Source organism: Sciurus vulgaris (assembly GCF_902686455.1).
Source record: "Sciurus vulgaris genome assembly, chromosome: 16".
NCBI classification, from domain to species: domain Eukaryota; kingdom Metazoa; phylum Chordata; class Mammalia; order Rodentia; family Sciuridae; genus Sciurus; species Sciurus vulgaris.
Genome location: NC_136477.1, coordinates 3,663,773 through 3,678,156, shown reverse-complemented (window position 1 = coordinate 3,678,156; position 14,384 = coordinate 3,663,773). Strand labels below are relative to the sequence as shown.

At 64.4% G+C, this 14,384-nt stretch overlaps 1 protein-coding gene across 2 annotated transcripts; it reads left to right on the top strand.

Annotated features, from left to right (window-relative positions):
- Nucleotides 1–9,020: 9,020 nt before the first annotated feature.
- Nucleotides 9,021–12,701, top strand: TINCR (TINCR ubiquitin domain containing). 2 transcript variants are annotated; one of them, XM_079116300.1, is made up of 3 exons: nucleotides 9,021–9,323; nucleotides 11,697–11,823; nucleotides 12,297–12,701. In XM_079116300.1, the coding sequence occupies exons 1-2, from the start codon at nucleotides 9,078–9,080 to the stop codon at nucleotides 11,751–11,753; spliced, it is 303 nt and encodes a 100-aa protein (XP_078972426.1). In that variant the 5' UTR covers nucleotides 9,021–9,077; the 3' UTR covers nucleotides 11,754–11,823; nucleotides 12,297–12,701. The 2 variants fall into 2 exon arrangements, with proteins under 2 accessions (XP_078972426.1, XP_078972427.1); XM_079116301.1 differs by having other exon boundaries at nucleotides 9,021–9,337; nucleotides 12,297–12,699.
- Nucleotides 12,702–14,384: the final 1,683 nt, after the last annotated feature.

The window sequence follows — 14,384 nt, the reverse complement described above, 5'->3', positions numbered from 1 at the left end:
GGTGCCAGCTCCACTTCACTGAAAATGCAGGTTCCTGCATGTGCAGTGTGATTCTGATTTTCTTTAAAGACGTTGTGTTGGGTGCGGTGGCCACACCTGCAACCATAGTGGCTCAGGAGGCTGAGACAGGAGGATCCCAAGTTCAAAGCCAGCCTCAGCAACCTAGCGAGACGCCGTCTCTGAATGAATGCACAGAGGGCTGGAGTGTGGCTCAGTGGTTGAGTGCCCCTGGGTTCAGTCCCCGATAGCAAGAAGGAAAACAGTGTTGTGCTGGCATGGTGGCGTGTGCCTGTGATCTGCGTGACACTCAGGAAGAGGATCACAAGTGGCCTGACTCAAAAGGACTGGGGGTGCAGCTCAGGGTGGAGCAGCCCTGGACTCAAGCCCCAGCACTGCCAAAAAGAAAAAGGTGGGCCACAAGTTTCCAAAGCCCCTGCCAGACCTCACCAGCTGGCCCAGTGGGCAGCCAGCTGCGGGCTCTATCCAACTGAGTCCCCGTGGCCGAGCCCTGCGGGGCCGAGTGGGGCTGACGGGAACACCAGACCTCAGGGCCCATGGAGGCTGGTCCCTGCTCCCCAGCTCAGTGTTCAGTTCAGCTGGTCCAGGGCCTGTGGGGAGTTGATCCACCCGGCCACCTGCTAGCACCTGCTTCCCTCCTCTCCAGATCTGGGGCAGACACCCCCCAGGCCGGAACAATCACACATTGTCCCAATGTCCCTCCCCTGCGTCCCCACTGGGGGTCTGGTTTTTAAAAGCAGCCTGAGCCTCACCCAGCTGGCTGCAGACAAGGCAGTCGCCCACATGGTGGCCTCCTGCACAGAGTCCCTGACCCTCCCTCCCTACCCAAGCTGGACGGCGTTTCTGGCTGGTGTTGGGAGCACGCCCCTGCTCTGAGTGGGCGTGGGTGCATCCCGGGCCACCCTCGGACTCCCCACATGCCCCAAAGGCTGGAGGCCTGCCTTCTGAGCCGGCCGTCCTGGCTGTTACCCACTGGACTACTGCTGAGCCAGGCTAAGCCCGTGTCTGCCCCACAGACATGCAGGAGACGCCTGGGCCTGCTGGGCTGCCTGGAACTTGGTGGACGCAGCCTAGCAGGTTGAAGTGGGATCCAGGCCCGAGGCCTCGAGGCGTCTGTCCTGCCTCTGCTCTGAGCCGTAGAGGCGTCACCCCGGCTCCGCCTGCACTGCCAGCTGTTCCTGCAGGCGTTGGTGTCCAGATGTCCCTCCCCCAGGGACACTGGGGGGTCCCTGCTCCACCTGCTCCTCCCTCCTGTGGTATCTTGGTGGGTCACATGTGCAGTGACCCCGTTGCCGTCACTGGCCGTCTCCTGAGGTTTGGGAGCGGGATTGAATGTGGGACTTGGGGCAGCTCAAGCCCCACTTTGCCCGTCACAGTGGTGACACGTGGGTTTCCTGGTGAGCTGAGAGACGCACGTGCTTCATTCCTGGGCTCTGCGGGAACCTCTGCCTTGCGTTGGCGTAGACCTGTGGGCGTCTGCCCCTTGGTACCTGTGTGGCTGGGGATGGAGCCCAGGGCCTCGCAAGACCAGGCTCGCACCCACCCCGGGCTGCATCCTGGCCCTTTCTATCATTTTATTTTCAAACAGTCTCATTAAGTTGACTGGGTGGCCTCAAACTCGGGGTCCTCCTGCCTCAGCCTCCCAGCTGCTGGGTTTACAGTGGTGCAGCGCCTGGCCCAGGTGATGCTCAAGTCCCAGGGGCACACCATCCTTGGAGGTGACACAGGACCCGGGCAGTGCATGGGGCAAGCTCCTGGTCACCTCCGTGCTCCACAGGCCACGTCTGCCTTGTCCTCAAGGGTGTGCCTCAGCTGTGGCAAGCTCCATAGAACCACGTCTGTCTGGGCCGGAGACCAGGAAGCCACGCCTCATCTGGGCTTGTGTGACAGGGTTTTCCCAGGCCGCCGTCGTTCCAGGAGAAAGGCAGGGAGCAAGGTCTGTGCAGGAAGGGCCCTGCTCCTGCCTGTGGGCAAGCTGCTCTGCACCCTCTCCCCCGGGGCTGGAGTGGGTCCTGGCGGTGCCCTTCCGCCTCTGGAGGAGCAGCTGGGCCACCCTGCACAGACCCCCCTAGGGCAGTGCTTGCCTCCCATGTCCCCAGCGCCACAGAACACCAGACCAAAACCAAAAGCTAAAGCTGCAAGATGCCACCCCCAGGAAGTCCCTGGAACCATCGGATTTACAGAACGTGGGATGGCAGGTGCCAGGGACCGGGAATGCTGAAGGATGGGACAGAAGAGTTCCTCTTGCACAGAAGCCACAGTTCTAGAGAGGGTGGTGGGGCTCCCCCGCAGGCACGTGCTTCTGCCCTGGATCGGGCAGTTCCACAGGCTGGAAGGCCAAGTCTGTTATGTGTATTTTACTATAGTTTAAAAAAAGATTTTCTTTGGCCCTGTGTGGGGGTACACGCCTGAGTCCAGCCACTCTGAAGGCTAAGACAGGAGGATTGAAATTTGGAGGCCAGCCTCTGTAACTTAGCAAGACCCTGTCTAAAAACTATAAAACGGTCTGGGGGTGCAGCTCAGTGATAGGGCACTTCCTAGCAGGGACCTTGGATTCAGGCCCCAGCACCACAAGAACCAGTGTGGCTTGTTCACGGAGGGAGGCAGGGAAGGAGGCATCCCAGCAGCGAGAGCCACCCTGGTGGGACAGAGGAGGACAGACGTGGGCACCAGAGTGCCCGAGGTGCCCCCTTGCTGGGTCAGTCCTCACAGTTGGTGACCACCTGTGTCTTGGCTGCTCGGACTGAAGACACAGCTCACCGGATGCAGTCTCCATGCAGAAGCTTAGAACCTGGCATAGGGTGAGTGCCCACAGGTGTGGACGGGCCCTGGTGCGCCCTGCAGGGACGGGGCTCAGTGCCATGCTTCACAGGGGCTCCTGGGAAGGGGTCCCGTCTGCTCTTTTTCGGGGTGGCCGGGGAAGAAAGCATTGGGATGGGTGAACACCTCTGATGTGTCCACGTCTGCAAGCGTCAGCCGAACCCACTTGCTGAGTTTTGAGTTCCTGAAAGTGTCCTTCAGAGCAGCACCTGGGCTCCTGGGCCACCAGGGCGGGTGAGGACCCAGGCTGCTGCCGTGTTCCTGTCCAAGAGTCTCAGAGGCCATGTCACTCAAAGGCCTTTCAGTTCAATAAAAAGGCAAAGTAGCCAGCGGCCGAGTCAGCACCTGGTGCAGCTGTGGCTCCTTGGGGCCGCTCTGCGGCCAAGGCCTCCCGCCTGCTGCGTGGGCCCAGGTCTGCAGAGGCCTCGCCAGGGGCTGAGGAGGGGTCTCCAGCTGGAGCAAGCCAGGAGAGGGGAACCCAGCCCCGTTGGCCCCCGGTGGCCCAACCCCGCCGCCTGGGGCTTCCCGTCTTGAAACGGGCAGGGTGGGCTGGGGCACCACTCAGCGGGCTCGTCCCCGGCACCACACGACCAAAGACCCCATGCAAACCAGCACCGCAGCGTCCGCGTGACCCCTGTGGCCTCAGCCCTGCTGCGCTCGGGGAACCACAGAGACCCTCCCACACAGGTGGGGCCCAGCCTCCATGGGCTCGGCCCACCCTCCCGGCCACCCACTGCACGTTAGCGGCGTTCGAAGCCAGAGGCCGCGGTCTGGCCCCCGGAGCGCCGCACACTGTGGAGCCGAGTGTCGGAAGCCGCTGCAGGCACCTCGGGGCTCCTCTGGTCCTGCGATCACACCCAGCTCCCCGCCCAGCCACAGAAACCGCTCCCGGGCTCGCGGGCTCCAGCGGGCCCTGGAGCTGCGCCCCAGCCGAGCGGCAGCCACACGAGCCAAACCTGCAGACGCGGCCGAGGGAGACCCAGCGGGCGGGCGTGACCCAGAAGGTGCAGCAGCAGGCAGCCCACCTGGCCAGGCCCCGGAGGCGAGAGCAGAGCTGGCCTGGGCCAGTGCCTCCCGGACTCCCTGGCCAGGCAGGGACTGTGACCCACAGGCTCCTGCTGTCCGTGCTGGGAGGTATGGAAGGGCGTTCCAGGCCAGGAGACAGCCCCTGCCAGGTGCCAGGAAGGAAGGGGTGCCGCACCTTGGAGGGACCGTGCACTTGAGAGCACAGGGGACCTGAGGGCAGAGGGGAGTTGACCGCCCCCATCAGGGGAGGAGTCACCTGCCCAAAGGCCACAGGGAGCCACACCAAGTTCTGAGCCCTGGAGAGGCCAGCCCTCCTGGGAGGGCTAAGGTCAAGTGTCGGCAGCTCCGTCAGGCCCTGCCCTGCTCGGGGGTTCCAGTCTTCTCTGCCCACCCTCCTCAGGCCGCGGGGACCCCACGGGCAAGGGGCAAGCCAGGCTCAGGCCAGCTTCTGTTGGGTGCAATCTGCAGCCTCAGGGTGCCTGCCCCAAAGTCCAGGGCGTGGGAGTTGGTGGGCAGCAGAGCCATGACACTACCAGGGGACAGGGCCCGAGGGACGCCACTGTGCTGGGGTGTGCAGGAGGGGACGTTGGAGCCACCTGCTTCAAGTGCAGACTGGGACACACGCTGGACGGGGGCCGGCCTGAGGGCTGGGGGGAGCAGGCAGAGGTGGAGGCAGGAGGAGCCAGGCTGCGGCCGAGACCCCGGGCTGCCCCGCCTGCCCACGGGGTGGCGCCCGAGAGCCACGCTGCGCTCACTCGCCCACGTGTCCTCTGCTGGCCGGTCACCCTTGGCGGGAGGCCCTGGGGAACACAGTGGAGGCTGGAGGGGGCTCCCGCTGGCAGGTCTGGCGGGTGGGGGGCGTCCCTTGAGCACAGGTGTGGTTGCGTGTGTCCCCGGCTCTGCCGACGTCACCCGGCACGTTGTCTCTGTGTATCTGGCGGGGTGACCGTGCCTCTGTCTCCGTGCCCCTGGCTGGTGGGGAAAGCAGCCGAGGACAACCCGTGGCCCCATGGCTGTTGACTCGGCGATGGCAACAGTGGAAAGTCCCCTCCCCCATCTCGTCTCATGTGCACGGACTTGTCCCCACCCTGGTGTCACGGCAAGACCCTGCCCCTGTCCCAATGGAAGGCTGTCCCCGGAGGGGGGACGTGGGGCTGCGTGCTCCCTCCCCCAGCACCTCCCACTGAGCCCAGGACTGGGCACTGCGGCCTCCCTGGCCTGTCAGTCAGACCCTTCCACGTCCAAATGCTACTCGTCTCCGGGAGCCTCCTGCCCAGCATACCGGTCAGGGAGGCGCCTGCACCCTCGGAGCGCACCCTGTCTGTCCCGGCCTCTGCCTGTCAGGGCCTCTGCCCCATCTTTCTTTCCTTTTCTTTTTCTTCCTTCGTCCTGAGTGCAGGGATGGAGCCCAGGGCCTGGCACACGCTGTGCGAGTGCCCTACACGGAGCCGCACCCAGCCCTTTCCATTTTGAGATGAGGTCTTGCTAAGCTGCCCAGGCTGGCCTCCAATTTGCCATCCTCCTGCCTCAGCCTCTGGAGTCCCTGAGATGACAGATGGGTGCCAACGTGCCCAGCAGAAATTCAGTTTTTTAATGGAAAAAACTAACTCCACCTACTCCTCCCTTCTCGTTCTAATGTGTGTGGGCCACGCTTCCCTGGGACCTCTGACCTGAGCTTCTGGGCTCGCGGGGTTGCCCGGCGCCCCTGGCCCCCGCATCTGCCTCTGGACCTGGCGGGCGCAGCCGTCCCTGCTGTCCAGCCCCCTGTGGCCCGTCTCTGAGGGGGCGCCTCACTTCCCACGAGCCCTCCACGCCCTGAGGTTCCTCCCGACCCCTCTGCCCCGGACCCAGCGGGAGGGAGACGCTGCCGCCGCCACCCCTCACAGTCCCGGTGGGAGCCGGGCACGGCGGCCACACCTGCTGGCCCAGCTCCTCGGAGGCTGAGGCAGGGGGATCCCAAGTACTGCGGGAGATAACGTGGCAAGACGGTCTCAGCAGACGTGGAGGGGCCCTGCGGCGCGGTCGGCGCCGACCCAGCCTGCGCGAGGCCCTGAGATTCTAGAATGTTCAGGAGGAGGGAGGCACATTCCAGATCCCGGGCCTCCCGGGCCTCCCACGCCTCCAAGCTCAGGCATTCCCAGAGCTGGTCACCCTCCGCCTGGGTCTGACGTTCCGCAGTGTCTCAGAGGCAGAGGCCATGATCCCTCCAACCCAGCCCCCAGGGAAAGGGGAGCTGCTTTCCAGACATGGGCCCGGCTGTCCAAGCAGGTGTCCTGGGCCTCCCTTTGACCTGCTCGGTGCTGGCAGGCTCGATGGGCAAGGCCTGCGCTCAGCCCGACAAGGGAAGTGGCCTGGCGCTGGGACCCGGTTCTGCCGGTAGAGCCGGCCCGCCCGCCTCCTCTGCAGAGCGCTCACCAGACCCGCAGGGACTCTGCCACGCCCTGTTCTGGGCTGGGGTCCCCTGCTCAGTGAGCTCAGGACGAAGCCACGCCCTGCTCTGGGCTGGGGTCCCCTGCTCAGTGAGCTCAGGACGAAGCCACGCCCTGCTCTGGGCTGGGGTCCCCTGCTCAGTGAGCTCAGGACGAAGCCACGCCCTGCTCTGGGCTGGGGTCCCCTGCTCAGTGAGCTCAGGACGAAGCCACGCCCTGCTCTGGGCTGGGGACCCCTGCTCAGTGAGCTCAGGACGAAGCCACGCCCTGCTCTGGGCTGGGGTCCCCTGCTCAGTGAGCTCAGGATGAAGCCACGCCCTGCTCTGGGCTGGGGTCCCCTGCTCAGTGAGCTCAGGATGAAGCCACGCCCTCCTCTGCCGTGGGTTACACGTAACTGCTTGGCATGTGGATAAGTTCCCAGAAGGGTCATGCTGGTGTCCATGGCAACAGCCCCCATGCTCTTGCATGCTGTGTCCTGAGGCCACTGTTCCACCAGCCCCAGTGCGATACAATGAATTAACATATTTTCATCTTTACCAACCTAATAGGTGGGAAGGACAAAAAGGCATTTCACAATGACTTTATTTTTTATCTGACTTACCATGATGGAAAATGAGTTCCTTTCTCTATGTTTAAAGGACATTTGCATTTCCTTTTCAAAACACTCTTCACGTCTTTTGCCCTTTTATCTCCTGGAGTGTTTGTTCTTATTGATTTCTAGAAGCTTTTTACATATTAAGGAAATTGGTCTTTTATCTATGATGTCTGAAAAATGTCCTTGATTTTGTTAGCCTCCTCACTTGTGAAGGATGTGATTGGTATTATGTATTTGTGTGCAGTCACTTAAATATGTGGGGAGGTACTGGGAATTAGACCCAAGGCCTCACACATGCTAAGCAAGTGCTTGACCACTGAGCCACACCACAACCTTTTTAAATTTTAAGACAGAATCTCATGAAGTTGCTGAGGCTAACCTTGAACTTGTGATCCTCCTGCCTCAGCCTGCTGAGTAATTGGGATTACAGGCGTGTGCCATTGCACCTGGCAATTATTAATCTTTTAATGAAAGACTTCTGGATTTAACGTCGTGTTTCAACACACTGGGATCATTATCATCACGTCCCATGTGTTCTAGCAGTTTAGTAATTTCTTGTTGGTGGGGTTGGTGTTTGGGAGGGAGGCTACCTTCCAAATTTGGTTTGGTTTTAGCCATTTTAAAACCTCGATGTGGTGTGGGGTGTGGTGGCAGCCCCTGTGGTCCCAGCTACTGGGGAGGCTGAGGCAGGCGGACTGCTTGAGCCCAGGAGTTCGAGGTCAGCCTGGGCATCATGAGAGCCCTGTCTCAAAAATAAACAAACATCTGAAGCCTGATGGCTGATGGTGTGACGGCTGTGTGTTGGGGACACAGGGAGCCTGCAGCAGGGTCTGGGTTCCAATCTTGGCTCTCCCACTTTCTCCAGTGCTCCTTGGGGAAGTCAGTCAATCTCCCTCTGCCTCAGTTTCCTCATCTGTGAAATGGGAAATGAGTTCTTACGTGAGGATCAAGGGGAGGCCCTGCTAAGGCCCTGGAAGCCTGTCCCTGGCAGGCGCTGTCTCTGCCTCACCGCCATCTTTGGTTTTGGGTGCTTTCCTTTGAGCGCCCCCAGATCAGCAAGTGACCCTCCTCACTGTTTGGGTCTGATCCTTGGGGCTGCCCTGCTGCCCAGGCGGAGGCCCAGCTCCTGACTGACGAGTCTGCGGGGCAGGCCAGGGTTTCTTTGGTGGGTACGGGGATTGAACCCAGAGGCCCTCGGCCCTGTTGTGTATTTTAACTAGAGACGGGGCCTCCCTGAGTTGCTTAGCGACTCGCTGTTGCGGAGGCTGGCTTTCAACTCAGGATCCTCCTGCCTCAGCCTCCAAAGCCGCTGGAATGACAGGTGTGTGCCACCGGGCCAGAATTTGAGGCCACACTGTCCACTGCTGGAGGGGACGTTTCAGTGGCTGCATCATAACTGGCCAAGGACAGACTCGGGATGGCCGCGGCCAAGCCAGCATCCTGGGCACCCAGTCCGGGCCAGTCCTGGCGGGTGGGAGTGGCTCGGGAGCTTGTTAAGGGAGACTGGAGGGCTGCTGGGCTGAGGAAGGGGTCCCAGGGACACAGGACAGCGGAAGGGGGTGGGAGCCGCCCTCTGCCCCACTGGGCACGCCCATCAAGTCCGGTTGCTGGTCCCACCCTTGGGGGGCCATCCCCCTCCGGGTTTTCCTGGCGAGGTCCCAGAGGGCTCTCTCGCTCTTCTCAGGCCCTGACCACCTGCGTGGAGGGCTGTGTGCAGCTGTGTCCCCTCTCTGGACTGGGAGCTCTCGAGGGCAGGGGGCAGGGTCCCGGAGCCCAGTCCAGACCCAGTCAGGCAGAGCTGGTGAGCCCATCCGGCCCCTCATTCAGGGCCTGCCCGCCAAGGCCACGAGACCCTGCAGGTCGCCGCCTCCGCTCCGCTCCCTCTCCTCCCTGGGTTCCAGCCATACCGGCTCCTCCCGCGCCTCCGACATGCCCGGCTCGGTGCCCCAGGGCCTTTGCACGGCCGCACGTCCCCAGCACAGAGCCGCCCTGATCCCTGACCCTTTGGCGTGCGGCCCACGCTCCGGATCTCCTGGGGACGCCACCCCCTCCGGAGGCCTCCGCACCTGGCCGCCCTCGCACTTCCCGCCACGTGACCGCGGTCATTTACATGCTCCCGCAGTTTATTGGCCGGCTGGTTCTCCCCCGCGCACTCGGGCGTCCCGGGCCGCCGGGAGCAGCCGGGCGCCATGGAGGGGCTGCGGCGCGGGCTGTGGCGCTGGAAGCGCTACCACATCAAGGTGCACCTGGCGGACGAGGCGCTGCTGCTGCCGCTCACCGTGCGGCCGCGGGACACGCTCAGCGACCTGCGCGCGCAGCTGGTGGGCCAGGGCGTGAGCTCCTGGAAGCGCACCTTCTACTACAACGCGCGCCCGCTGCGCGACCACCAGACGGTGCGGGACGCGCGCCTGCAGGACGGCTCGGTGCTGCTGCTGGTCAGCGACCCCAGGTGGCCGCGGGGGTGCGGGGCGGGCGGAGCCGGGTGGCCGGGCTGCAGCGCGGCGGTGTCACCGGCGCCTCTGCACCTTCCTCCCGCGTCCCTCCAGGGGTGGACCCCAGGGGCGCTTCACCGCTGGGCCAGTCCCCAGCCCTCTGTGTATTTTGAGTCAGGGCCAAAATACACAGAGGGCTGGGGACTGGCCCAGCGGTGAAGTTGCTGAGGCTGGCCTTGGCCCTGCGACCCTCCTGCCTCGGCCTCCAGAGCTGCTGGGATCGCGGGCGTGGCCACCCGCTCCTGCTTGCCATCGTCCCTTTCTGCCTCTGCCTGGCCCATGTGTCTCTCTTTTCTGTCCACTTGTCTCCCCACAGCTCTGTTCTGAAGCCTGCTGCCCACACCTGGTCTTGGCCCTCTGGGGTCTCCAGAGCAGTCCCCTGGCCAAGGCACTTGAGGATGGGGTCCTCCCACCTGGCAGGGGTCTGCAGAAAGATGCTCTGGGCCAAGGGAACAGCACATTCAGAGGCCAGGCATCTCTGGGAGCTGGGTGGCGGCTAGCACTTGGCAGGGGTGGGACGTGGCAGAGGGGGAAGGGGCTGGTCATGGAACCTCGGATGCACCTTGGAGGTGTTGAGCAGGGACGGGACAGGGTGCCACAGTGTGACCCTGGTTTTATGAGGGTTGCTCTTGCCAGGGCCCTAGAGGCTTGGCCCACCAAGCTTGCGACGGGTCTGAGAGCTGGAGCCTCGGGCGCCCTTCTGTTCTGGGAGGCCTGAGCGGGGTGGGCGAGTCCCCCTCTTGGCCAATTGAGGAGGGTCTCTGGAGGCAGAAGTAGCCTGTGGGGTGACGAAGGGGGCGCCCAGCACTGGAGGCTGAGCAATGGTGTTCCCAGCAGGGGGACAACCCTCGAACATCCAGGAAATGGTCCTTCAGTATGCTGTAAGCATTTAGTAAGTGCCTGCTGTGTCCAGCGGGGACCCAGGGACTCTGGGCCTTGCCCTCGTGGAACCTGGGGTTCAGTGGGGGGGAGACAGACGCACCTGTCATCAAAGGCTAGCTCGTGACGGTGACCGTGAAGAGATGTGGGGACCTGGAGAGGGAGTGTGGGCTGGGGCACAGGGCAGCGTGGCTGGGGCCCCGCAGGGCCTGGGAAGGAGGCTGGTGGCAGGGCGGCGGGCAGAGCAGGCCGAGCCCCGAGTGGGCGGGCGGCTGTCCTGGCTGCTGTGGGGCCACAGGCCTCCCCAGGCTCCTGCCCTGCCCTGGCGTCTGCCCTGCTGAGGGCGGAGTCCAGCTGTGCCTCCCAGACAGCAGGCGAGGCCCGGCCCTCTCCCCTTTGCCACCTGCTGGCTGTGTGTCCCAGGGCAGTGTGCCCACCCTCTCTGGGCCTCCAGCGGGCTCTGAGTCCCAGCTCCCGCCCGCACCCAGGCCTCCTGCCTCTGCGGTGTCCTCCTCTCCCCTGTGGTCTCCTGTAACCTCTGGTTTCCAAACTGTGACGTGGCCACGGCTACCTCCGTTGGCCACACTGCCCAGGACAGGTTGGTGCAGGGCACCTGCAGGTGGGGAGGTGCTGGGCTCCTGCTCGGGCGCTGGGTCTCCGTGGGGTCCAGGCGGGAGGCGGCTGTGCATTCTGGGCCAGCTCTGGAGCCACGGTGCCCCCACTGTGGCCTCCAGCCTGCTGCCGGACACCCCCTGCTGTCCTCTCTGCTGTCCCTTCACTTGCACACCCAGCCCCCTCTTGTTGCCAAGCCCTGCGGACGAGTCCAGCAGCCACGCCCCACCGGTCCAGGGTCCAGCCCCAGCACCGCCGCCCCCGGGCCCTGTGTCCACCCTCCCCTGGGGCCTGCAGCAGCCACCAGAGTGCTCGCTGCCCGCCAGTCAGGTCCCTCCCTCCTCTGCCCACAGCCCTCCATGGCTCCCACCTTCCTGGGTGGGGGTCAGAGCCCAGGTTCGCCCTGCAGGCTGCAGGCCTCTGCGTGTCCTGGCCTGTCCCACATCCCTCGGCTCCACTCACACAGGCGCCTTCTGCGCCTGCCCCAGGGCCTTTGCACAGCTGCGCCCTCTGCCTGGAGTGCTTTTACCTTGATACCCCTCTCCCTGCTCGGCTCCGTCATGCCTCTGTTGAGATGCCAGGTCTTCGACACAGCCTTGCCTCCACCCCATGCGCGCCGCCCCTCCAGGGGCCTCCACAGGGCAGTGCTGCCCTCCGTATATGGTGTCCAAGGAAGAGCCGTCGACCGCGACTGCTCAGAATGTTTCCCCACGCTCCAGCCAGGACGGGCCGTAGGAGGGGCCTTGGGCAGGAAGCGCATCCTGGCAGGTGTGGGGCCTGGCGCCAGGGCCGTTTGCCTGACCCGTGTCTGTCCCCTTCCTTCAGGTAGTCTGGGTTGGAGGAGGCGGAGCCACGATGGAGGGGACTCCAGGAGCCGCGTAAAGGAGCTGGCGGGGCAGGGCGCCGAGGGAGGCGCCTTCCCCACCTCCTGGGAGCCTGGACCTTGCTCCAGGTAGGTCCCTCAGTACTTGAAATTCAGAGGGGACCTTAGTAGGAACAGGGCCCCGTTGACGTCTCCCTCCTCCCCGGCCTTGTGCTTTGGCCCTGGGGTGGAGATGCTGGCGTCACCTTATCAGCTCCCTCTGGACTAAGGGAGATGCTCCTGAGCTGTGCTGTCCCCAGCGTGCTGTGTGGCTTTGGGAAAATTGCTCATCTCCTCTGGGCTCTGTGCTGCCATCTTGAAAGCCTTGGGCTTTGATTGGTGCATTTGGTTTCACCACACCCTTTGCCTGCAATTCCAGAAACTACCACCTGGTGGCTCAGCAAGCCAGGCCTGGGTAGCGGTGCCCCCGGAAGCCACCTCTGTCCTCCTGGAGGGCACAGGGACATGGGGCCCACATCAGGGCTGTTAGGGAAGGACTCTGCCTTAGAGCTGTCCCCGCTGGCCTGGGTTGAAACGCTCATTCCCCTCGGCTGCTGCCCCAGGTCCCGGGCTCCCAGGTTCACGCGAAACCCAGGGCGTCCAGCCGCTGCCACCGCCTCACGATTCCTGACGGAGCCCTGTCCCGGATGCTGACCGCCCCAGGAGAGCCGTGGCCTCCCAGCTGTGTCACGACCTTGAGGCTGAGTCTCCGCCCCGTCGGCAGCCAGAGGGGACCCGTGAGGGAGCATGGCGGGCCCACGTCCTCCCCCGGCCTGGCCAGGCCTCTGCCCAGCGCCGCTGCAGGCGCCCCTGCAGCCGCCGCCAGCCCAGCTGCCTCCAGGAAGTCTCTGCACCTCCCCAGCCCGCGCGCCCCTGGCCCCTCAGGACGCCCACAGCCTGCTGCCAACACTCACCCAGTCTCAAATGACGGAGGGACCTGTGGCCCCCGCCTGGGCCGGTCGCAAATGCTGCCCCTGCGGCCGCCCCCTCCCCCTCCCCCTCCCCCTGCTGGGCTCTGGCCAGCTGGGCGCTGACCTGGGGAGCTCGGGAGGGGCCTTGGGTGGGACCTCCAGTCTGCCCCACGCAGGGGCCCAGGTGCCGGGCAGGCTGCACTGCGGACGCTCAGGCCAGAGGCGCCTGGAAAGAGTAGCGGGCTGATCACGCTGCTGTCTGCTGCCCCACTCCAGCACTGAGCACTGAGCATGGAGCATGGAGCACTGAGCACCAGCACCTGGGGCCTCCCCGCTCCCTGGGGAGTTGGGCAGGAGGGACCCCACTTCTCTCCTGTAGGTGGGGCTGCTGTGCTGGGGACTCAGGTCTCCTGTCCAGGGTGGGTCCTCCCGTCCCCACCTGTACCCTGGGTGTCAGTCTAGGCCCGGCCTCTGGAGACCCCAGTGACTGCGGCCTGGTACTGCCTGGAACTGCTCGCCTGCGCCCCTTCTGCCCTCCGCAGGGCACCAGGTTCCTGCCCATTTCACAGATGGGTGTCGGCCTGGACTCTGGCCCGTCCATGGATGAGGGTCCAGCCCTCGCGGGACGGGGAGGGAGGCAGGATCCCTGCCTCCAGCAGGGCTGGCGTGGGAGAACGTGGTTCAGGGCGTTTTGACATTTAACAAACAATATGCAAATCGTATGCAAATCGCATGCAAATCACCACCCATTCCTTAAGCCCGACAGGGCTGGCGTGGTCTGAAATCTTAATGCCCGACCTGTCCCTGGTGACGCTGCGGGGGTGCGGGCCCTCCTTCTCTCCTCCCAGGCCCCCTCCCTCCCTGGGTCCCTGTCCCTCCCAGGCCTGAGGTAGATGTGACCAGCAGGAGGGCTTCCAGTGGCCTGTGCTCACAGAGGGCCAGCGTGGCCCTCATCACAGGGACCCCAGGGTCACATGGAGCAGTGGGCGAACTCATGGCTCGGGAGGCAGGACAGCGTCTGGAGTCAGCAGAGCCTCTTCCAGGAGGCTCCAGGCCCAGCCAGCTGGGCAGGGCTGCTGGCTGGCAGGGGTGCCTTGGCCTTAGCCTTGAACTTGACCTTGACCTTGACCTGCTCTGCCAGGGGTGCCTGATTTGGCCGGGGCCCCTCTCCATCTATGTGTCCCCTCTTCCCTGACCAACTTCTGCTGCACTTAAGCTGCCAGCTCTCCCTGGGCACCCGCTGCCCGGGCCAGCCCTGTCCCAGCCATGGCCACAGAGCTGGAGGTCTGTGCTCCCCCACCTCGGGTGGAGGCCATCGGTGGCGGACGCTGAATAAAAGACCTGAAAACAAAATCCAGCTCAACCTCCCGACCTGGCCGCGGCCCAGGCGCCTCCCTGAACTCCCGGCCTGGGCAGGGCAGCGGGAGGGGAGCCACCCAGAGCATGTCCAGGCGCCTGGAGTTTCGGGTGAGACTTGGCGTCCTGGGAGGAGCCGCCTCCGCCTGGCCCGCCCACCGCGTGTGCCCCCAGGAGAAGGGGCCTTCCTGGTGGGGTGAGCCCAGGCGGCTCCCAGAGGGGCGTCCCTGCCTGCCCTGGTCCTCTCTGTCTCCCAGACCTCAGGTGACCAGACCTCCCGCCACAGCCTCCCCTGGGGGCTGGGTGCAGCGTGCTGGGGACCCTGGGTCCATCCCGGGCACTGGAGAGTGCTGGGGACGGTGTGGTGACCAGGCCACTCCGCTG

What these genes read in the sequence shown, in the direction of transcription:
- TINCR (XM_079116300.1), top strand. Translation starts at nt 9,078, where the DNA reads ATGGAGGGGCTGCGGCGCGGGCTGTGGCGCTGGAAGCGCTACCACATC. An exon ending in ACGGCTCGGTGCTGCTGCTG is followed by an intron (nt 9,324 to 11,696) that starts GTCAGCGACCCC and finishes CCCTTCCTTCAG; the next exon opens with GTAGTCTGGGTTGGAGGAGG.